The 24,811-nt window shown below is 40.9% G+C and overlaps 1 protein-coding gene across 7 annotated transcripts in view; it reads left to right on the top strand.

The window, feature by feature from the left end:
- Positions 1 to 9,886: 9,886 nt before the first annotated feature.
- ppip5k1a (diphosphoinositol pentakisphosphate kinase 1a) overlaps positions 9,887 to 24,811 on the top strand; it is a 41,974-nt gene continuing 27,049 nt past the window's right edge. For 5 of the 7 annotated variants that reach the window (XM_066701585.1, XM_066701581.1, XM_066701583.1 and 2 more), the window contains exons 1-11: positions 9,887 to 9,979; positions 17,149 to 17,652; positions 18,020 to 18,215; positions 18,781 to 18,871; positions 19,074 to 19,159; positions 20,163 to 20,317; positions 20,549 to 20,650; positions 20,757 to 20,918; positions 21,374 to 21,495; positions 24,495 to 24,596; positions 24,690 to 24,776. In XM_066701585.1, coding sequence (XP_066557682.1) covers positions 17,506 to 17,652; positions 18,020 to 18,215; positions 18,781 to 18,871; positions 19,074 to 19,159; positions 20,163 to 20,317; positions 20,549 to 20,650; positions 20,757 to 20,918; positions 21,374 to 21,495; positions 24,495 to 24,596; positions 24,690 to 24,776 — 1,250 coding nt within the window. In that variant the 5' untranslated portion in view covers positions 9,887 to 9,979; positions 17,149 to 17,505. Of the gene's footprint in view, positions 9,980 to 13,907; positions 14,035 to 17,148; positions 17,653 to 18,019; positions 18,216 to 18,780; positions 18,872 to 19,073; positions 19,160 to 20,162; positions 20,318 to 20,548; positions 20,651 to 20,756; positions 20,919 to 21,373; positions 21,496 to 24,494; positions 24,597 to 24,689; positions 24,777 to 24,811 lie in introns of those variants that run through there. The other 2 variants (XM_066701586.1, XM_066701580.1) reach the window with 2 other exon arrangements.

Here is a 24,811-nt window from a genome sequence, read left to right as displayed (position 1 = left end):
TAGCTCAACCTGACAATAACCACTTCTGAGATGCAAGGTGATAAAGTAACTAGCCCCCAATAAAAACACTAACATTTCATTCACAGTAGGTAATATATAGGCATCACACACAGTCTGTGCATTAAGTTTCTGGTAGTCCACACATCTAAGGCTTGTTGTTGTTTAAAATCCCTCTCTAACCAACTTCCCAATTTTTCCAACTCATCCACAGAGGTTACTTGGCCTTGCAATTGTCATGTCAAGTATGGATTTATATTCTTTATATTCATTTTGAGAATGTCATCTTCAGCGATGTTAGACTTCCATCTTTGACATAAAGCTTCATAAATATAAGTCATGAGCCAGGGGCGTTTCTAGACTAAAAGCTTTAGGGGGGCTTCGAAGCAGTGTCCAGGATCGGGGCGGGGGGGGTGATGGTGTTTTTTTCTGGTGTAAGAGCGGGGGTGTGGGGCAGATGGTGGTGACGGTGTTTTTTTCCGGTGTCGGGGGGGGTCGGGGGGTAGTGGTTGCTGACAGTGTATTGCAGAGTTAGTTCTTCATTCTCGGATTCTTTTGTTGTATTTTTTTAGGGAGACTGAGAGAAAGTACAAGGAGTCATCATTAGTCCGACCAAGAGCAGAGAAAAATAATTGTATATGCAATTTCGCAAGCTGAAGCACCATACCTGACTGAATAGACGGGCTCAACATCTCTGGAGCATGATACACATTACATCTAGAAATCAGAGTAGGCTGCTTAATCCCATATGTTGAGCCTCCAAAACCTTTACTCTACAACCCTGAGTGTAAACACTATAACAACAATATTAATAACATCCATTATTATGGCATTTGACTCATCACAAGATGATTTAGAGTATTATTCCCTCTAGTGCAAAATGTTAGTCTGTTATTTACATTGGTGCACAACTTCAGTCTAGATTGTCTTCTGCTGTTTCTTGCACCTGAGGTCTTAATTACATAAGAACAACTAAACTGAATATATGTAATCATATGAACAGGCCTTAAACTGCTGAGGATGTATCTATATATCTAAATATCTATAAAACATGCTGGCTGGATAGGTAGAAAGTGAGAGATATTTTCACTGTGTAGTACTCAATTTAAATACTCATGAATCACATAACTATTGAAGAAAATACTCAATGTTCCATTTTAAAAGATTAATCCTGTGACACGCATAACTGTTTTGGGATTACAAGAGTCATATATTAAAACTTCAATTATTATTATTATTATTATTATTATTATTATTATTATTATTATTATTATTATTTTATTTTATTTTTTATTATTATTATTTTATTTTAGCTGTGAGCTTCAGTCCTGGAAAAGAAAATTCAGAAACAATCAAACCAATTACCTGCTTAGCACTACTGATCTTCATATTTCTCATTGCAGATAACTGTTTTTTGGAAAAGGAGACTCTTTCAGAAAATGCTGTTATTGACTGTTTGAAATGAATTACCAGAAAAATGTGTTTGCTTATGTATGGCAACAAGCTGTGCTTTAAGATTGTCAGCTGCTTTTCCACGTATTGCCCCATTCAGGGCTCAGTCTGACTTGGGCTCAGCCTGGCGAACAGTGAGGTCTATTGAGATGAATGGACCATAAACTGCCAGACCTTTTCACTGACCCGTAGGCCTCCCAGAGCCACAGTGCTTACAGAAGGCCTCTACAGATGTTCTGTGAGCCCACAGAGCTGGTTAGAGGTGATGGATAACTGTCCTGACCAGCTTAAGTGTCCCATTGTTCAAGCAGGGTAGCAAACTTCATAACCACAGACCCGCACTACAGGGATTTCTGTGAAATGAGACCCCCGTTCTGTGCTCTCCTGGGCCCTGTGGAGCAGAGCCCAAACACAGGCTCTTCTCTTCCCTCCCTGACCAAGTACAGAAGCTCATCAATCCAATCCAAGGGAGCATGAGTATACACACATCATTATCTGGGAAGGTGCAGAAGGCAATGAAGAGGGAGTTTGACTTTTTCACACAGTTTTTGTTTTCAGGTAGTTCTAAAAGCATACCCATGGTTTCGCAGAAGTCACTCATGCCCACTGACACTGGACTGAACCAAAAGAACCTATACTGTGTGCAGGCTATAACTCATCATCTCCAGTGTCTGGATAGGAATTGGGTTTCTAGCACCCAATCCTTGAGATTCTACATGCATTGAAGCCCGTAGTAGAATTGAGGTGAGGGGGGCCGCCCCTGTAGCTCCTGGAGACAAAGGCACATGCATTGAGCCTTCACGATATGGTCTGTGGAATAACTACTGCAGGTCCCTGCTAGTGGCATAAAAAACACTGCTTTATCCTATGCTTTCCCGCCCCCCCCGGAAGCTGGCATTCAGTTGCTTCAGCCTCACATCTTGCAGCTTCCAGGTGCTGCACACGGCATGCTTTAGCCCACCGGCTCCACGCCCACAGAAGCACTTGCTTTATTCTTATTCTCTTAGTTCCGTGTGTTACACCTCTCCATTTGTCACCTTTCATTTGATCCCATCGAGAGGGCAAATGGATAGGCTACAGTTTGAACATGTGATGCCTTTATTTATATATTTATGCATTTACAGTGCATCCGGAAAGTATAAGGCTGAAGCAGGTGGATTGTAGCTTCTGGAGGTGGCACCTAGCTTCCATACAGATCGCAATACAGGCTACATGAACCTGTCCTCAGTCTATTACATTGTCTTAAATACAATACATACATACTGTATGTATGTATTATATGTATTGTATTTAAGACAACATAACAGAATGAGGACAGGTTCATGCGCTCTGTATGGAAGCTAGGTGCCGCCTCCAGAAGCTGCAATACACCTGCTTCAGCCTTATTCCTCTCAGCTCCCAGGGGCCGCTCAGTGCATGTTTTAACCCTCCGGCTCGGCGCCTCCAGAAGCCCATATTGCTTTAGCCTTACTGGTCTCAGTTTTGTCTCTTACAGCATCCATTTCTTGCATTTTATGTGATCCTATCGAGGGGAAAAATGGATAGGCTACATTTTAAACGTGTTGTGTTTTGAAGGTGCCTTTATGTAGCCTATATGTGTATATATTTATTTTAATAACCAAGACCACGCAATAACAGGGCCGTGCAGAGACTCAAACGAGGGGGGGGTTAGACTACAGTGCGGGGCTGTGGATGAATTGTCGGCCAAATCAGCAGTGGCTAGTAACGGCCCCCGCCCTCCCCTCTGCACGTCCCCGTTTTCCATCCAAATTCTACCATTGATGCCCTATTGTGTCTTTCAAGAGTATATCAGTAATACTGTATACTGTATACTGTATACTGTATACTGTATACTGCAGGGCGAGTGTGTGTGTGTGTAAGTCTATGCCAATAGGGCAGTCAAAAGGATGGGGGGTGGGGGGGGTAGGTGTAAAAGTGTGTATCGTGGCTGGGTGTAATTATTGGTATTTTAAAAATAACTAAAAATAAATAATATAGTGATTTAAATGGTAGCCCATATTTCAGACTGTTTCACAAAAATAGAACACCTCATAAAAGTTACTTTTTAAATATCAATAATCACACGAATGCATAATTAAAACATTAAAATCAGCCAATAATTACATTTGTCAATAACTTTAACAAAGTAGTGCCCCCCACTGTTTAACACTTTACACCATAGTAGAGGTTCTCTCTCTCTCTCTCTCTCTCTATGTATATAATGTATATATATACACTCACCTAAAGGATTATTAGGAACACCATACTAATACTGTGTTTGACCCCCTTTCGCCTTCAGAACTGCCTTAATTCTACGTGGCATTGATTCAACAAGGTGCTGAAAGCATTCTTTAGAAATGTTGGCCCATATTGATAGGATAGCATCTTGCAGTTGATGGAGATTTGTGGGATGCACATCCAGGGCACGAAGCTCCCGTTCCACCACATCCCAAAGATGCTCTATTGGGTTGAGATCTGGTGACTATGGGGGCCAGTTTAGTACAGTGAACTCATTGTCATGTTCAAGAAACCAATTTGAAATGATTCGACCTTTATGACATGGTGCATTATCCTGCTGGAAGTAGCCATCAGAGGATGGGTACATGGTGGTCATAAAGGGATGGACATGGTCAGAAACAATGCTCAGGTAGGCCGTGGCATTTAAACGATGCCCAATTGGCACTAAGGGGCCTAAAGTGTGCCAAGAAAACATCCCCCACACCATTACACCACCACCACCAGCCTGCACAGTGGTAACAAGGCATGATGGATCCATGTTCTCATTCTGTTTACGCCAAATTCTGACTCTACCATCTGAATGTCTCAACAGAAATCGAGACTCATCAGACCAGGCAACATTTTTCCAGTCTTCAACTGTCCAATTTTGGTGAGCTTGTGCAAATTGTAGCCTCTTTTTCCTATTTGTAGTGGAGATGAGTGGTACCCGGTGGGGTCTTCTGCTGTTGTAGCCCATCCGCCTCAAGGTTGTACGTGTTGTGGCTTCACAAATGCTTTGCTGCATACCTCGGTTGTAACGAGTGGTTATTTCAGTCAAAGTTGCTCTTGTATCAGCTTGAATCAGTCGGCCCATTCTCCTCTGACCTCTAGCATCAATAAGACATTTTCGCCCACAGGACTGCCGCATACTGGATGTTTTTCCCTTTTCACACCATTCTTTGTAAACCCTAGAAATGGTTGTGCGTGAAAATCCCAGTAACTGAGCAGATTGTGAAATACTCAGACCGGCCCGTCTGGCACCAACAACCATGCCACGCTCAAAATTGCTTAAATCACCTTTCTTTCCCATTCAGACATTCAGTTTGGAGTTCAGGAGATTGTCTTGACCAGGACCACACCCCTAAATGCATTGAAGCAACTGCCATGTGATTGGTTGGTTAGATAATTGCATTAATGAGAAATTGAACAGGTGTTCCTAATAATCCTTTAGGTGAGTGTATATATATATATATATATATATATATATATATACACCGATCAGCCATAACATTATGACCACTGACAGGCGAAGTGAATAACAAGCGTAAGGATCTGAGCGACTTTGACAAGGGCCAAATTGTGATGGCAAGACGACTGGGTCAGAGCATCTCCAAAACTGCAGCTCTTGTGGGGTGTTCCCGGTCTGCAGTGGTCAGTACCTATCAAAAGTGGTCCAAGGAAGGAAATGCGGTGAACCGGTGACAGGGTCATGGGCGGCTAAGGCTCATTGATGCACGTTGGGAGCGAAGGCTGGCCCGTGTGGTCCAATCCAACAGACAAGCTACTGTATCTCAAATTGCTGAAAAAGTGAATGCTGGTTCTGATAGAAAGGTGTCAGAACACACAGTGCATCGCAGTTTGTTGCGTATGGGGCTGCGTAGCCGCAGACCAGTCAGGGTGCCCATGCTGACCCCTCTCCACTTCCGAAAGCGCCTACAATGGGCTCGTGAGCATCAGAACTGGACCACGGAGCAATGGAAGAAGGTGGCCTGGTCTGATGAATCACGAGTTCAAGATGTTGACTTAGCCTCCAAATTCCCCAGATCTCAATCCAATTGAGCATCTGTGGGATGTGCTGGACAAACAAGTCCAATCCATGGAGACCCCACCTCACAATTTACAGGACTTAAAGGATCTGCTGCTAACGTCTTGGTGCCAGATACCACAGCACACCTTCAGAGGTCTAGTGGAGTCCATGCCTCAACGGGTCAGGGCTGTTTTAGTGGCAAAAGGGGGACCTACACAATATTAGGCAGGTGGTCATAATGTTATGGCTGATTGGTGTATATATCTATATAACTATGTATGAATCTATTTCACCTCACCCAATGATATTGTGTATGTATTAATATAATGTTATTGATATAGGCTGGCAATATTGGAATAGCTGCCCATGTCAGCATCTCTCGCTCACTGGCTATTAACAGGGGGTGACGTCACATATCTCGGACAGATGTGGCCCAATTAAAACGCAAGGCTGTTCTGCAGTTACAACCCAAAAACCAGGCCACTGTAAGGCTAAAGCAATATGGGCTTCTGGAGGCGCCAAGCCGGAGGGTTAAAACATGCACTGTGTGGCCCCTGGGAGCTGAGAGAAATAAGGCTGAAGCAGGTATATTGCAGCTTCTGGAGACGGCACCTAGATTCCATACAGAGCGCATGAACCTGTCCTCATTCTGTTATGTTGTCTTAAATACACTACATATACATACATACATAAATACACAAATGTATGAAGAATATTTAAAATGTAGCCTATCCATTCACTTCTCCATGGGATCAACTGAAGCAACAAATGCAGCGCTGTTACACACAGAACTGAGAGAATAAGGCTGAAGCAAGTGAATAGCGGCTTCTGGAGATGCGGAGCGGGCGGGTTAAAGCATGCCTTGTGCAGCACCTGGTAGCTGCGATATGTAATGCTGAAGCAAGTGAATGCCAGCTTCTCGGGGGCCGGGAAAGCATAGGATAAAGCAGCGTTTTTATGCCTCTAGCGGGGATTTGCCATTGTTGTTCCATAGACTACAATGGGGGGCTATATCGTGAAGGCTCAATGCATGTGCCTTTGTTTCCTGTTTCATGTGCCCCCACCCCCCTTGCCTAGATTGCATAAAAATTTCTTCCACTAGGGACTTCGATGCATGTAGAATTGTGAGGATCGGGTGTTTCTACTCTGATAAACTACTCAAAGCAGTTATTGCTGACAAATTGCTGTTTTTCTACTGTACTATAATGATGGTACAATGATGGTTGGCAAAAATATTGAGAAACCCTGAATTACTGTCTATTTGAACATTCACTCTGGGTGTGCTTGTCAGACAGCTGACTACAGTATTTTCACTTGGACTGAGCAGCACATTGTTTATGACCCCTACATTATAACTCACCTGTACCTATTACACTTGGGAGGTTATTATGACTGTGCTTTGAAATCCAACAGAGAAAATTAGTCACTGGTCTTTACTTAATAAGAGCACAGAACAGAATTACAGAGGAAATTGAGCACACAAACACACACACTTTACACAAGCTGATATGTGTTCCAGAGCCAGGGTGTCAGACTGACCATTGCCCAGGCCAGAGTATGGAGACTGTGGCAGGTCTCAGGAGGACCCTGTGCTCATAATGGGCCCGCTTGTCCTGGCCTGACCCCCTCTCGGCAACGTGCGCCACAGCACTGCTGCCTGCACAAAGGGGAGACGCATGTGGGACATGGGCTGGCTGAAACCTGGGAACAGAGCCGCTCTTGTGTCTCAAGCCAAAATGGAGAGAGGCAAGGAGGCAGCTCCGGTTCTGGGCCCTGGTGGAGGGGAGGCAGGAGGAGTGTGCCAGGCCTCAGCTTCCTTAGCACAGTCTAAAAAGAGACAGAGACAGCACAGACGCCACCTGCCAGCCACACTATCAAGTGTCCTCATACACTAAACCTAAACCTCATAACCTAAACCTGCGTTACACTCAGAACCATACACATCAAGCACAGGGTACACTGTCCATTTAGGACTACACAGTAGGCCAGCCCCCTGCCTATAACTAACAGGTTGTGCATGAAAGCTAGGAATAGAATATGAATATGTATGGAAAAAGTATTTGCACTGGGAAAGTAAATTAAAGTATGTCCATGCTACACATTCTGTGAGGTAAGATGTAACCTGCAGTGTAAAGCAATACTTGATAACTGAAGAATTGTCGACAGATTGTATCACGCTGAGCTGATTTTTCACAAGTCTGGCCTTTGACCTTCTCTTATTAATTTCACATCACAATCACAGAAACGAAATACATGTTAGGCTATGTATTGTGCTTATTCAAACATATACACCTTGCTCTTTTCAATACAGTCCACGTGTACAATGACCTTGAAATAAATGTCTTCACAATTATTTTTAATTTTTCAGTTTGTCTTAGAGTGAAAATACACAATCCATAAAATAAAATTATACATTTTTAATTTCAGTAATTCTACATTGAAGCGAATTCCACAGGTTGTGTGATTGTTTGCTTTACTGTCATTTAGGGCCCTCTAGTGGCAGGATGTATCACCTGTTGCCTCTTTAGTTAAAAATGGCACTGCTACACAGAATGTACATGCATCTCTATTGCTAAATAGATGGATAGATAGTTAGACAGATAGATAGATAGATAGATAGATAGATAGATAGATAGATAGATAGATAGATAGAAATGTTTTTAAATCATGATGTTTACACTTCTTGAGTTAAAAAATGGTTTACTGAATGTTTGAGTGTGTGTGTTTGTGTTTGTGTTTGGATGTGTCAGTATGTGAGTGAGTGTGTGTGTTTAGCAGACTAGCTACCTTAAAGAAGAGCCTTGTTAGAGCAGGCTGTTGACCTTGCTGTTTATAAAAAACCCTTTTCATCAGCTGTACAGAGGCACACTGTAACTGCCCTGCCCCCCCTAACCAGACAACACCATCCAGCACAGGCGTCACACAGCCCTCCTGCAAGTGCAAAGTACGCCAGGGCCTGATGCCCAGTTGGGTCAGGGCCCCCCAGGGAATCTCTTTAAGAGAGGGGCCACATGCAGACGTCAACCATGGGCCTGAACTGGAGAGCGGCCCACAGTGACTCCAGTGTCATGAACAAGGCCAGCCTGTGGCTTCCCCCACACTGGAATAGCTCTCACTGAAAAGAGACTGTGAGGGAGAAGGCCGATCACAGGGGTCTGGGTAACAACCCTCAGTAGACAGTCCTTCACATTAATGCTTAGCTCTCTCCCTGCTCCCCTCAGCAGGTCAAACCCCCTACAGTCAGGACTCTTAGTAAAAGTATTATTGCTCACCTGTGGCCTGGCACTACTTCGTTTCAACCTCACTAACTTTTAAATCTGCAACCCAGCTCTTATAAAACTGAGCTATATAACACACTACAGCCCAGATCGTTTATCCACTGAACTACCTGAACACACTGCAGCCCTGCACTCCAGCACCGAGATCCTCAAACACAGTAAAGTGCAGCGCTGCAGTCAGCAACTATTGTTTGGAACAGTGATATATCCAAGCATAGACGACTAAAGTGTTGGCAGCCAAATTGCCTCCTTTCCAAGCTTCAGCCTGAGTGTAGTGGGAGTCAGGGAAGCATTCCAACATTAGGGAGGAAGCTTTGCATCTCATCACACCTCGCCTGAATACAAATGAAAGAAACAAAGGGCATTGTCAGTCAAGGCTGTCAACACCCTGACCATTTCAAAAAACCCTGCCAATTCACATCGACCGTCACTGCCCATTCACAAACTTATACCGGGGACGTTCTTTGTTTATTTGTGTTTTAATAGGAGAATGATAAACAGTTCTTCAATTTCATAATGCAATACAAAAGTTGAAAAGAAGTTGCGTCACATTATTTGACAAATTAATGAGCCACAGTGTGATGGGTCCTAATACGCTAAATGGGCCTTATTACAAAGAAGCAGAGAAAGTGCAGATGCATATTAAACATTCTCTTGGATATATAATTGAACTGAAATGAGTACATGTATTAGTAATTCTTTATTATATACATGAACACTTTAATTTCAAACACGGATTTCCTTGATTCTCACGTAAATTCTTCACTTCAAGACCATCCTACGTCTGAAGACATGCATTAATACTACTACTACTACTACTAATAATAATAATAATAACACTAAGTATGGGAAAAGTATTATGTAGTGTATATGAGTATCTATTTCACATTATCTTCCCAGTAACTAAATATGGACATTGCATAATTTAAAAAGCCGCCAATCATTGGTTGCTATTTTAACTCTCGCCGTTAGAGGTCTCCTTCTGTCTGTATGGGAAGTGATTCAAACAAGCTTGACGCCGGAACTTCCTTCGATGCCCCGCCCACTGACTTCGCTTCGCCGGAAGACTGGTAACATTGTGTGAAATCAAGGCTCCTATTGGTCCGTTTCCACGCCCATCACAACTACAGTCCTCGGAAGCGTCGATGTTGGCTGAGGAAGGTAGGTTGCACCTGCAAGCTGTCAAGAGAGGAGGAAGCAAACAAACATCAACAAAGTCATTTGCCGTGTAAGTAAACTCACTATTCAAAAATAATACACATCTTTTTAATTTAAAAAAACCGTTGCTGCGGTTAACAGGACATGCAGGGGCGTAAACATATTGTTCACACGATATTATTGATGAATGGTGATCGATTTAGGTTTGAACCACATCAGCTCGTCGGTTTCCTTAAACTCCAGCAGGGGGAAATAAATGAAACGTGAGTTCTTCCAAAAAGAAATGAGTAGCTGGAGCAACAAGTGGGAAAACCTCTACGGTGACCTTATTTAAGTGTTTACATAGCAGTTGATGAGGGTTCCCAGTTTAAACGAGTAAACAAGACGTTATGCTTCTGTTGTAAGTATAGGCTTGCTCATAATAGTACTAGAGACTGTGGCACAGCAATGTGTTTCAATGACCAGTGTGATTCAGAGCCAAACTCAATAACATGGCAATGTTAGATAATGCTCTGTATAATTGGTTGTTAATGGCACGCACAGTCGGATACAGCCATACACAGTGCATAGAGACTTCAGTTTAAATGATGTAGTCAGAGGGTGAACCCAGACATTTGAAGCACAATAAAAAATTATAGAAAATCAAAATGTTCTGAAGTGTGTAGAGCAGGGCTTTCACTAGGCAATTGCACTACTTACCCATCGTGTGAACACCCCTACACATCATGCAAGGTTTTAAAATAAATACATGTTCTGTAATAATAAAGATTATTCTAATATTTGAACTGACAGGTTGATTGAGGACTTCCTCAGACTGGTACAGTACGTGCTCAAATGCAATGCCAGAATAGTTTATTATACACATCTAACAACTAAGTATGTATTAAAATATTTGCTAGCTAGCTGTCGTAAGTGTTGAGGATCAATTACTTAAGGTTGATGACAGGATTGTAAGGTTTTAGACAACATCTAAAATGTATTTGAAAAGTATTGTTCCAAATGTACAATTTTTGCATGTTTTTTTTTTTTCTGAATCTAATCAAGTGACTGGACTTCATTAGAGATGCAGTGAATCTCTGGATTGTCTGTGAGGTGTGAGTTTGGGTGTGTCAGGATACTGGAGCATCTTGGTGGCCCCATTCCTGGCAATAGGCAATTCCTCCGTGGCATCTCAAGTGCCCTGTACCCATTGAGACCTCTCATAATATATATAAGCCAGTACTGGATTCCACATGGCCAGTCATAGGACAGCTGCAGCAATAGGACACTGGGTTAACCCTTTGCTTTCAGACAGGGAGGACAGCTGTAAACATTGCCCTTTACCTTTCCTGTCCAAACTCCTTGTTTGTATTCAAATTAAAAATATGATTGTGGGAATTCAATTTCTATAATGCCATTTGATTCCAGATTTAATAAACAATCTGTTTTTAATGGGCCCTTGGGTGATGACTTTATGTAGATAATCTACATCATTTTTTCATGAGTTGAATGTTGAGTGTTTATGTGAATGTTTCAATGCAGCTCCTCCTCTCACATGTGAGGCATACAAATGTAAGTGAATGGCTGTAATTCAGTGAATTGACTACATTGCCCCACAAGAGCTGCTGTAGTTGCTCACATTCTGTAAACTATTAATGAAGTCCAATTTGAGTATGTAAAGTACAGTGTATTAATTCAGCCCTGTGCACACCGAGGCTGTCGTTGAAGCACAGGAGACGCTTCTGTCTCAATAATGCACTCAGCAGCTTGGATGTGAAAGGAGAAGACCGCAGTGATAGGGTGACAAAGCTGTTACATTTGGGGAAACACATTTTCAGGTAATGGAAGAGCGGTCCGTTTCCTGCAAATCCAGATTAACACTGTACTCAAATACTTAGAGATACCATCTGCAAGTCTTTCTCAGTCCTTGGATATGCAGTCATATGTTTTATACCAGTCATATATATACACACACTGTGTGTGACACTTGTGTGACAGATGCATGCATTTTGTTATATAATGAACAGAAGACCATCTATTTTCGTTCCAGTTTCGGAAAACCTTATTCATCTCAGTACTAAAATACAAATGATTCACAGTGAAATGTTTAACCTTCCTCTAATTGTCTTTGTATGGTTTATGTTCAAGTAGTGTTGCGGCACCTTATGCTGTAAGTGCAGTGTTTTATGCTGTAGTGAATGCTTCTTCATCTGAAGAAAACTCCAGATTATATTCCTTTTGGTGGCCATAGTGCATATATTGTTTTTCTCAGGGACACTATACAACCTTCAGCTTTTCATTGAGCTTCTTTTGCTGATCCACCCTGGATGTCATTTACAGGGGATAGTCACGCATTGTTCTGGTTATTAATTAGCTGTCTTGAAACAGGTGTAAAAGGAGATTTAAACGGCTCACTGTAATACCTAAAGTAATCTTGTTGTTTATCGCTGCCCTACATACACTGCTAAGCAAGTTTGTACTGTGATGACCGTCTGTATGGTGAATCCTACAAATGGACTCTACTTTGATTAAGTGTCTCAATGTTTGTTATCCAAATTGGCTGATGGAAAAAGGTGTCTGTGTGTTAGACAATGTGTGTAATTTGCAATGTAGCGCACTTCATTGGTGGAGGGAGGGTGTTGTTATGCAGGTATTTACTACCTGACTTTGCAACATTTATTTTTATATTCTTGCTAATGTTTTTCTAGAGCTAAAGTACTAAAGTACTAAAATAATTTAAAAGGAAAGTGCCAGAGGGCATTATATTTTGCCCATGTGCTACAATAAGGACAATGAGAAATAACTTACCTGTGTATCTGGAGTTTGTTTACAACATTCATCAGTCATCACATTGTCCTCAGCTTTTTCAAATATATAGCATGTCAAAATATGATAAACATTATCAACAAAACAAAAATCACTCAAGTGAAATAGTATCATGACTTAGACTGTAGTTTATTTAGTTTTAATATATTTCATGCTATGCATAGGTAACTTCACTGTCATGGTTCGTATATGAAAAATGATGGCTTCACAAGGGATAATCGGTATGATAACCATGAAAATGTAATTCAGCAATGAATACTACAATTCATAACACTGTGCTGTATGAAAAGGATTATTGTATTCACACTGCTACAGCGCCAGTATGAAATGCTGCAGGTCAGGACGCTGCGTAGTGTTAACCTTTGTTCTGATATCCTGTAGAACCCCTGTCCTCCGAGTTCCACAGATACGAAAGGATTAACCTTCGAGCCTGAACTTTAGGAGTTCTTGTGGTTGGCAATCTCATTCATTGTCTGTGCTGTGCATTCTTTGTATGGATCCATCCAAACCATTACAAAGAGACTCTGATTTTTTCTTTTTGTGTGTATGGGTACAATATGCATTTCAAAGATATTTACTGTGAAACCTGATAAATATTTTCTCAGTGTGTCTGTACTTTAACTGAAATCTGACTGCTGACATACTTTACCTCTTGACTCATACCCTCTCTCAGATATACTGTAGGTACAGAGCACGAATATGCCCATAAGCTTTCTCCTAAGTGTACAGGACATTTTGAATGCTCTAAGCTTGTCTTGAAGCCGACAGATGATAATGCAACGACACTTTTTATCTATGCAAACACTGGTTATCCTCCAATTATTTTAATACCATTGTCTGTAACATTTAAAGAAACTACCCTAAGTGTTGTCTGAGTGTCTTTGAAACTTCCAAGAACATTGCATTCAACATAAAAATAATGTGTGTGTGTCTGTGTGTGGTCTCGGTGTTGTGAATAGCACTGAGCTAGTTATCATATTCTTGTTTACTACACTGTGGGCTCTCCTGAGAGAGTTTAAAAGAAGCAAAGCTAGCTATCAGAGCTGGAGATGATAACTGCTTTGCTGAGCTTCAGTCTTCCCTCTTAATCATGGCCGCAGTTCAGGAAATCCTCAAAATAGGTTTCAACCTTGTATCAAAGGTTGAAATGGGAGGTGCCCAGGGATCGTAAGAGATCAAGACTCAGGCAGTTTTCAAGGGTAGTGGATGGTGCTGGCACTGGAGTATGTCTGCCTGGCCTAAGACTCCAAGGTGACAAGGGCTTCAGAAAAACACACAGCGGAGCCAAGACGGAAGATTAAGACAACCTCTCTGTCACCGGTATGTGCATAATTCCATATTCCACGAGCGCCAGGAGCACAGTAATCAGAGCGCTATGTGTGGGAAGCTGGCAGCTTTCACACTTCCAGGCCATATGACATTTTTTCACCTTTCGATATTCATTTAGTTTCATTCATTTCTGTCTTTCCCTGGCCTTTCTAAGATGCTGCTTTTATTATTTTTTTCTTATCAGGTATTCTGTCTTGATTTTACTTTGCAGTATGTGGGATGTGTGGTATTATGTAGGGTAGAATTACCTTCCTCTAGGGATTGAGAATGTATCCTGTTCTGCTCACATCAGTCTCTTTTAATCTTAGTATGAAAAATAGATATTTTAGGAAACACTGAACTGGATACCTGACCTCCAACCTGGTCCCAGAGAGCTGCAGGGTCCTCTCGAGTTAATTCTCGCAGTGTTCTCAATGATGACCTTTCGGGTTGGCTTCCAGAAAACAGAAGAACATTTCAGCTGGGGCACTGAGGTTTTATAATCATCATGTAAAGCTTATTACTGAACCCACTTTAAAGGATCATTGATATTCTAGTTAATAAATCCTTATTGACATTCACGGTGGAACTCACTTATAAAGTAAGACTTTTGCTGTCTTTAAATCTTCTATCCTTGGCTATATATGGGTAACCTGGCTCTGTGGATGGGCTGAGGGGAGATAGTATCAGTCCCTCTCCCAAAGCAATGTTGAGGTCAGGAAGCTTTGCAAGTTGTGGGAGACGCAACAATATACTTTTGATACTGGGACTCCTTGTCTTGATTTTTGTTAAACTTCACCTTCTGTGCTCATGTACTTTATAATTTGCATTTCATTTTCCCATCCTATGGTACTGTTTCCCCGCCTACTTTATATTTTACAAAAAATTTTCCTTTATTTCCAAAATTCCGTGGCACACCCGAAATTAGAAAATGTGATTGATCAGTTTTAGTTTGTGGCAGGGAACCTCCACATTTTACATTAATAAAATGTGTAAAGTTTGGTGGAGCTGCAACAATTATTCAAGGCATTCATTACTTATATTGACTTACATTTCATTAAATTAATTTTAGATTTACATTAAATTAAAGGTGTATAAGCCTTTTCTATTATTTTTAATGTGCTTCTATTTTAGTTATTGTCCCAAAATGGAAGAAATTATGTTTGTAATTCCTGGGATGAATCAAATTTAGAATAGAAAGATTGTCTTTAGCAAATTATCCAGTCACTACAGCCATTTTTATTATGATCTATGGCCAATAAGAATAAGCTGAATTGAATTTGGTTGTTACGTTAACTGTTTTTGTATGTAGGCCTAATTGTTATAATCGGAAATCTTAATTATTGCATTTTTAAGTAGTAGAAGTAGTAGCCAGCCTCTTTATCAAAGGCATCATGCACTATTTTGAACAATGATGTTTATGTATATAAAAATATATGGAATGGTGGAACAGAATAGAAAAGGGTAACATTTAAATGTATGTGCTTTGTTTTTAACACAGTTAAGTGTTGCAGCATTACTCATCATCTAAGAAGATCAATATAATCAGCTGGCATCACTCGATATATAGTCGAGACACACTCAAAGCTCACGTAGCTTTATATAATCTTAGAATCCACTTACATATTCAAGTCAATAGAGGCAAATTTTAGTAGGAGTGGCTAAGGAACAAAAAGTTAAATATCCTTGAGTGGCCAAGTCAGAGCCCCGACCTAAATCCAATGGAAAATGTGTGGCATGACTTGAAGATTGCTGTCCATCGATGCTCCCCAAGGAACTTGACTGAACATGAATAGTTTTATAAAGAAAAAGGGTCATATATTCCCAAATCTAGGCTGCCAAAGGTGTTTCCACTAAGTATTAACTCAGGGTTATGGAGAATTATTCATCCATTTTTCAGTTTTGTATTTTTAATATGTATTTTATTCACACTAAATACAGCCTATAATTGATAAATAAATATGGTTCAATAAACAATATAAACTAAGTGCATCATAAAAAATACATTTGTGATGAAGGCAGTGAATGTTTTCAATTACAACTACCAGAATTTGAAGTGATTTATATAGATAACAGGTTAAAGATAGCTAAGAGAACAAATCACAGCGTCTCGCCAAGTGTGGTCTAAATAATGACATGCTACCTGATACAGTAAACCTGCTAAATCTCTATTTTTTCTTTCCGTACCATGTGCTCTATGATATACACCCATCAGAAGCAATTCACTTTTTTCTTTTTAGTTTTTTCAAATCTAATGCTAGAGTACACTATGTATAACATATGACTACTTGTGTACATTTTATATTACCTGATTTGATTATATTAATAATTATTTTTGTTAAGTAATAGGAAAGAGGCTAGGTTTTTTTTCAGTGTTGTACATTCGGATTTTGAATGAGAGAAGATTAGAAGATTGATGACTTAACCTCTAAGGCATGCTTAAGCAGATACTTCTATTTTAGCATTGTAAACTGAAGTGATGGTGCAGAAAATAGTTAGTAGTACTTTTCCCATGAGATAGCACTCTGGATTTTCTCTGTCTGTGCTGGATCATTATCTGGAGACGAGTATCACGAGCTGGGCTGTGTACCACTGTAGGAGGTATTTTGTTATGTAATGACTGGTTTTAGTAGATAAAAAGCTTTTAATGTGAAGTTGCTCATGTGCTGGAGTTGTCACGCTACACTGTAGACAGATCCCAAAGGTCCTGCTGGAGTACAGACTCCTGCTGTCTGCTGCTTTGACACTACAGTTTGCTGAGTAAGCTACTGTGCATCTGGAAGGGCAATAAAATGGTAGGATAAGCAGGATTCAATCAGTCCCACATCTGAGCCCGCCTGTTCCCAAGTTGCTAATTGAAGAATGGATGCCCTCTTTGGAATTCTGAAGATCCTTGGATTCAGACCCTTAAGGAACACAACATCAAGTGTTTCTTTCAGAACTTACTTTGTGCAAATATGAAGGTGAACATTTTGATTAACCCACCCACCCCCCATTTTACTTAAGACTCCTAATATTCCCTTGCTGGTTGTGCTTTATCCTGCATTGAAGCATGAAGCCCTGATGACTGAGACATTTTCTACCTCCTAATGTTTGAGAAAATGTATTTTTGTGTTCTTCTTTCAGAAACTGACCAGAATCCAGAGATGTGTGGATTGATATCTCTTACAGCCAGTTCTAGAAATTTTGCATCAACTAAAGAAGGCAAAGCCAGGAATATGATCCGGAACTGCTGAGCAACAGGAGAGATCACGCACTGTCTCAGCTTTGCTTCACCCAGACCTTCGGGACCTCTCTTTCCAGGCTACCAGGTGTCCTTTCCTTGGTGTTAATCCTTGCCTCTCTTTGGCTCAGACCCTGCCTGGGTGAGAGAGAAAGTGCTGGAGGTGTGTGTGCTCCCGGCCTTGTGCCTGAGCTGCCCCCCACTGTGTGTTGGCGTGCTATGGCGCGGCAAGACGCTAAGGTTTGCTGTGGTGGGCTGTGATGTCAGAGCCCAGCAGCCCCGGTGAGAGCCAGCACGGCGCTCCCAGATTCTTCGTGGGCTGCGAGGACGATGAGAGCGAGAGCCTGGGGGACACCAGCATGAGGACAGACATGGAGCTGTACGAGGACGACGAGGAGGCGGACTCGGTGAGGGGCCGTCGGGGAGGGCCACGGGGGGAGGTAAATGGGGAGATTGCAGTGTAGGCAGGAGGAATACTGGAAAACTCAGAGCTACTTGCCACACACCAATCCCACAGTGTATTTTGCATTATAAACAAAAGTAATGGCTGATCTGCATTCTGTCATTTTGTAAAAGCATCACTGGACAGAAATAGCAGAGTTAAAAAACAAAAAAAACACTCACTCAAGGGTACAACAGCATTGAACCCAGGTGGTCAGACTACTGGGCTACATTATGGAAAACTTTTTTGTAGACATGGATTGCACTGCATGGTTGCATGGGAATGTTAAGATATATTTAATAAAGATTGGCAATTCCCAACTCTCTCCACAGCCCCCTGAGCGGCAGATCGTGGTGGGTATCTGCGCAATGACAAAGAAATCCAAGTCAAAGCCAATGACTCAGATCTTGGAGAGGCTCTGTAAGTTTGAGTACATCACTGTGGTCATCTTCCCCGAGGATGTGATACTCAATGAACCAGTGGACAACTGGCCCCTCTGTGACTGCCTTATCTCCTTCCACTCTAAAGGTATGGCTTTCAGTGGGACTTCTATCTAGGGCCTACATACAGTACCACAAATAGGTACATGGCAGCTTTCAGGGCCAATTGGCTAAATGTACTGTGGCAGTATTTTGCTGGCTAGATGTCTGCCCACATCTATTTATATGCCTAATAAGATCAGAAGGAGGTGAAGCCAATACAAGTGCAGATTCTGTTTGTGGGTTACTTTCCTGGAAGACGGCAATGTGGGAATGAAAACAGTGTTAATATTATGCAGCCTAGTCATAAAGAATGCCTTCATTCACAGCTACTGTAGTGTATTATTCATTGGCTCAGTGACTGGATGCTGTCAGAAAAACACAACGCAAACATTTTTCAAATATTTTAGGTGAGCACTTTTCCCCAAGTATGCGTACAACTATGTTTTTATTGAGCTGTTTCAGAACATTTTTCTAGATGTTTTTCTAGATGTTTTCTTGTATACATGCCTATGAACAGTGTAGTTTGAAATGAAAGGAGGAGTAAATGAGTGAGATTGATTGCTTTGCAGCACTCACCTTTTAACACCAAGAACTGATCACATTTCTTTCAGGATTTCCTCTGGACAAGGCAGTGAGTTATGCAAAACTAAGAGGCCCACTTCTCATCAATGACCTGAATATGCAGTACTACATACAGGACAGGTATTTCACTGGAGCATGAAACAACGTGTTGTACTAATCATTGTCGGGGTAGGATGAGAGAACTAAGTGTACCCAGATTTTAATACTACCCAATGAAGTGCAAAGAACCTTAGTGTGGACACTAGATTTTTAGGGCAATGCTGACATGGTCTTCTGAATGATCATGGTTCTGACTTGTTGAGCTTGTTCACCTGCTTTGTAGGAGAGAGGTGTATCGGATCTTACAGGAAGAAGGGATCGATTTACCACGCTATGCTGTGTTAAACCGAGATCCAGACAAACCAGAAGGTGAGTGCAGTCCCCTCTAAGCAGGTGTGGAGTTCAGTTGGCCTGTAGTTTACCACTTAATGTAATCAATCGTTTCAGTACTGAGCCAGCTGAGACACCTACTCTATGTTGGGGTCAAGTAGATTAAAAAAAAGTATACTTGTGATAATGTTAGAATTGTGTTTCTACTCAATTTGCATGGGCCTAGTTTCCAATTTTAGGATTGTCTAGCACTGGGCATAAACCCTAATCAATTGATGTAATTAAATTGTGTATAGCATCAGTTCTCTGTCTGGCACAGTTCAGAATCAACATACTGACCAATAAGTACACATTTCTTAATTGATGGATTTTTTCAAATAAAGAAGTACGTTTACAAAAAGTAAGTGCTATAATTGCAGGATTGCTATGTAACTGGAAAGAAAAAATATTTCCATCCATGTGTTTGTGTAACTGCCTTGTGTCTAACCCTGTCTATTTTTATAACTGTATGTGCATGGAGATGAAAATGTTTTTGCAGTTCTGAATGTTTTGAATACAGTACATACAAAGACAGCGGTGACCATTAAGACATATTTTGTCTTGCTGTGTTTCTGGCCTTTATGTATTTGACAGCTGTGATGCCTTAAACGGTAATGGAATGTTCATAGGCTTCTTTTCTCAACTCTTAAAAGAGTATTTTTAACTTTTAATATTCTAAGCAAGTTGAAATATAAAGCTGCAGTATAAACTGCCTCAGATTTACAGACCAGAAAGGTTTTACCCTTGTGTTTATTATTTGGACAGAATATCAGCTAAGGGGGAACTGCTGAAATGCTGACTACTGATTGTAATTCAACTTCCTTATTTAATTAAGACAAAAATAATAACTTCTCAAAGAACACAAAGTAATTTCAATTTCCAGCCTCCCCTTACTGTTTATAGAGTTATCGCTGTTAAAGAGTACAAAGATAATACTGAAAGCTGTAAACCCTTTGGAGTTTTTCTTTCTCACTGGATCTGTGTCTGTCTCTGTCCCTCCCAGAGTGCAACCTGGTTGAAGGGGAGGACCATGTGGAGGTGAATGGAGAGGTATTCCAGAAGCCGTTTGTAGAGAAGCCAGTCAGTGCAGAGGACCACAATGTCTATATCTACTACCCCACCTCAGCTGGGGGTGGCAGTCAGCGCCTCTTCAGAAAGGTATTTTACTTTCCACAGCCACGATGAACCCTTGTAAAGCTGGATGAAAGTGACTGAAGTGCAAAACACAAAGTGTCACTCTTATTACTGCAGAGTATTGTCAATGTAGTGCATAGTTCATGTACAGCAGTGGCACATTGCTGTTTTAAAGACTTTGAACAATGTGAGAAAGATGTATTACAAAGCACATTCAGTGTATAGAAGCCCTAACCCCAGTTCTTACTCCTGTAGATTGGCAGCCGCAGCAGTGTGTATTCCCCAGAGAGCAGTGTGCGCAAGACCGGCTCCTACATCTACGAGGAATTCATGCCGACGGATGGAACAGACGTGAAGGTATGTTACAGGAGGTGTGCTGTTGACGGTTCAGTTGTTTTCCTTGCCATCCCTGTGTTCACAGTGGTGAGTGACCCCGTGCTGCTGAATGTTTTGTGGTGTGCAGGTGTACACCGTGGGGCCGGACTACGCCCACGCCGAGGCTCGCAAGTCTCCCGCCCTGGACGGGAAGGTGGAGCGTGACAGTGAGGGGAAGGAGATCCGCTACCCTGTGATGCTCACTGCCATGGAGAAGCTGGTGGCCAGAAAAGTGTGCCTGGCCTTCAAGGTGAGGCGTTTCTCATGCACTCGAAAGGTAGTATTACATTAGCGCTAGAGTGGCGAGAGGTGGTCGGCCCCAGTCAACTCTGTGCTGTGCTAAGATAAAAGCAAAAGCAGGTGGATGAGTTCAGGGCCGGGGTAAGGGTTAAAGTTAGGATTAACATTAGGGTTTAGGCATTGCGGTAATTTTAGGGGTTGGGTTTGAGGTTAGGTTCAGGGCCCAGATTAGTGTTAAGGTTATGGGTACTTAGTTTTTTAGGTTTAGGATTTGTCTGAGGCTAGGGTTAAGAGATGGCCTGACTGTAATTGTAGTCCTATTCTTAATTTTAAACTCTAAACCAAACACTAACATCATTCCAAGCTTCAGGGGGCAGGGTTCATCAAACCTAGGATTAGGGTTGGCCTAGTATTTGATCTATGAGCTTCACTTAATCTAATGGCTGACCCATGCTTTTCTTCTAGCAAACTGTTTGTGGGTTTGACCTGCTGCGAGCCAACGGGCACTCCTATGTGTGTGATGTCAATGGCTTCAGCTTTGTGAAGAACTCTATGAAGTATTATGATGACTGTGCCAAGATCTTGGGGTAGGTGGGGCAGTCTTGATTGCCACAAAAAAAAATTCATCACTAGTGAATTCCATGGATTTGATTTACCGTAATTGTAGGGCTGTCCCGAAGGGTACATTTTAACCTTCGAAGGTTTGGAACACATTACTGAATGAAGGTTTGAAGCTTCCTTGGTACTAATTTGCATAATTTATTGATGATGTCACGTTAGCTACTAGTGTATCGATTTGAATAAACATCCTACTTTTTGTTTTTATAGGCAATCCATATAAACAAAATAAAACATTCCCTTAAGTAAGTTATCTTGAACATCATATTTAATCATGTTTTAATATATTGTTTACAAGCACACAGTTTATACTGATTTTACTTGCATGAAATAGCGAATCGATGTAAACCCCTTGATGAATATATCCCAGTGTTCAGTACTGTACTGAAAGTAGTATATACTAGACACCACAACACAGCAACCTTAACCTTAACTTTGGGTTAACTGTTAAAGACTCACTTCTACAGTACAGAGTTTGTGTCAACATTATATATTATTATTATTATTATCCCAACAATTGCAACGAACTTGCAGAGTTTTATATAACTGCGTACTATGGGATAATCTCCAGTGTGCTGCTTACAGTTCTATGCAATTGACCTGTTAAGCCTAAAAAATAAGGCATAATAATTTAAATTTAAGTTGGTTAAATGATCCTGGAAAATGCTTGTTCCTCCATGATATACCAATTTTCATTTGCAAATTTACATTCAACTGTTTGTGTAATCAGTGTAATCGTATATTTTCAAAATACATTGTCTAAATTTAATCTGGTCCAGTGCCTGCTGACACAACAGTGGCAGCTGAGGGGCTTTTTATTATGATTTATTACAAACTTAGTTCTATCCACCAACTTTTATTTAGGCTAAGTAATGGGCAGTATACAAATCAAGTTTTAGTTTAGATTGTGGGACATCTGAAGTGTGGTTTAGTATTGTAATGCTTGTAGGGGTCTCCAAGGAGTAGACCCACCTCATTACTGCGGGTACAACAACACATAGTTTTAATAATTATTAGCCCTTACGAAAATAAAATATATAAAAAAAAATAATAATAAAAAAAAAAGAAATATATATATATATATATATATATATATATATATATAAATCTTGTGATAACGTATACCTTCTTTTCCTCCTTTGATTGGTCCTCTGATTCTGAATCCTCAGAATATACAGTGAGGGAAAAAAGTATTTGATCCCCTGCTGATTTTGTACGTTTGCCCACTGACAAAGAAATGATCAGTCTATAATTTTAATGGTAGGTGTATTTTAACAGTGAGAGACAGAATAACAACAAAAAAAAACAGAAAAACGCATTTCAAAAAAGTTATAAATTGATTTGCATGTTAATGAGGGAAATAAGTATTTGATCCCCTATCAATCAGCAAGATTTCTGGCTCCCAGGTGTCTTTTATACAGGTAACTAGCTGAGATTAGGAGCACTCTCTTAAAGGGAGTGCTCCTAATCTCAGCTCATTACCTGTATAAAAGACACCTGTCCACAGAAGCAATCAATCAATCAATCAGATTCCAAACTCTCCACCATGGCCAAGACCAAAGAGCTGTCCAAGGATGTCAGGGACAAGACTGTAGACCTACACAAGGCTGGAATGGGCTACAAGACCATCGCCAAGCAGCTTGGTGAGAAGGTGACAACAGTTGGTGCGATTATTCGCAAATGGAAGAAACACAAAATAACTGTCAGTCTCCCTCGGTCTGGGGCTCCATGCAAGATCTCACCTCGTGGAGTTTCAATGATCATGAGAACGGTGCGGAATCAGCCCAGAACTACACGGGAGGATCTTGTTAATGATCTCAAGGTAGCTGGGACCATAGTCACCAAGAAAACAATTGGTAACACACTACGCCGTGAAGGACTGAAATCCTGCAGCGCCCGCAAGGTCCCCCTGCTCAAGAAAGCACATGTACAGGCCCGTCTGAAGTTTGCCAACATCTGAATGATTCAGAGAACTGGGTGAAAGTGTTGAGGTCAGATGAGACCAAAATCGAGCTCTTTGGCATCAACTCAACTCGCCATGTTTGGAGGAGGAGGAATGCTGCCTATGACCCCTGTAGCGTAAGGTACACTTATAAAATTCAACTAAAGAAGTGAATTTATAGTATCACTAAAATTAAAGACTGATCATTTTTTGTCAGTGGGCAAACGTACAAAATCAGCAGGGGATCAAATACTTTTTCCCCCACTGTATATACACATTAATTAACAAATTAACAAATGTTTAATTGTACTATAAAAATACACATTATTAACAAAGTAAATATTGTAACATTAACCCAAATGTATAACTTTGTCTTATTTGAATGGTTTATCTATTACTTGCTCTTAGGGCAACAGCAAGCACAATATATTAAATTATAGATTGTGTGTATTATAATATATAATATACCAGGAATATATTTTATTTGTGGCATACTGTACAATATATTTTGATATGAAGGCTACATATATGGTATGTATGGCAATATATTTAAAAATATAATGCAATACATTTCATTTTCGTAAGGGAGTGCAGCACACGCAGGTCTCGGGGACTGAACACACTTGCCCTGACTTTTTCTTCCATCTCCCTTCACCTATTATCCCCTGTCCTTACGCTCCTCCCCACCGCATTGCCTTTATGCCATTAACCCTTTACTGGGTGCAGTTTGTAATAACCTTCGAAGGTCTGAATACCAAACGAACCTTCGGAGACAGCCCTACTTAATTGTGTTTTATATATCTGGAGAGAATATACCAGATGACTATTTTTGAATATAGGCATAATGATATCTCGCATCTTTACGCACAGCATTTGTTTTAATGACAAAATTGAATGCAACTCAAGTCACAGGCAGCAATGCCTGATATTTATCACAAAGGATGAGGAATTGATCTGCTTAGTCCATCGAAGGTGCATGTAACAGAAATGACAAGAATGTAATTAATGGATTTTTCTGGCTACCAGGAATATAGTAATGCGGGAGCTGGCTCCTCAGTTCCACATCCCCTGGTCAATCCCCACAGAGGCAGAGGACATTCCCATTGTCCCCACCACCTCCGGAACCATGTGAGTACACACAACTAGATGTAGTTTGTGGTTGCGGATATTGTTTGACTTCATACTGGCTCGGCAAACCCTTACCTGATTATTCTCTTACAGGATGGAGTTACGTTGTGTTATTGCAGTAATCCGACATGGAGATCGAACCCCTAAACAGAAAATGAAGATGGAAGTCAGGAACCCAATGTGAGTTTCTATTACATTGCATTTGTCTGTGTCCT

This window comes from Amia ocellicauda, chromosome 4 (assembly GCF_036373705.1).
Source record: "Amia ocellicauda isolate fAmiCal2 chromosome 4, fAmiCal2.hap1, whole genome shotgun sequence".
In the NCBI taxonomy this organism is placed as follows: domain Eukaryota; kingdom Metazoa; phylum Chordata; class Actinopteri; order Amiiformes; family Amiidae; genus Amia; species Amia ocellicauda.
Note: the sequence above shows the minus strand (reverse complement) of the source record. Positions and strands in the feature narration are given on the sequence as shown.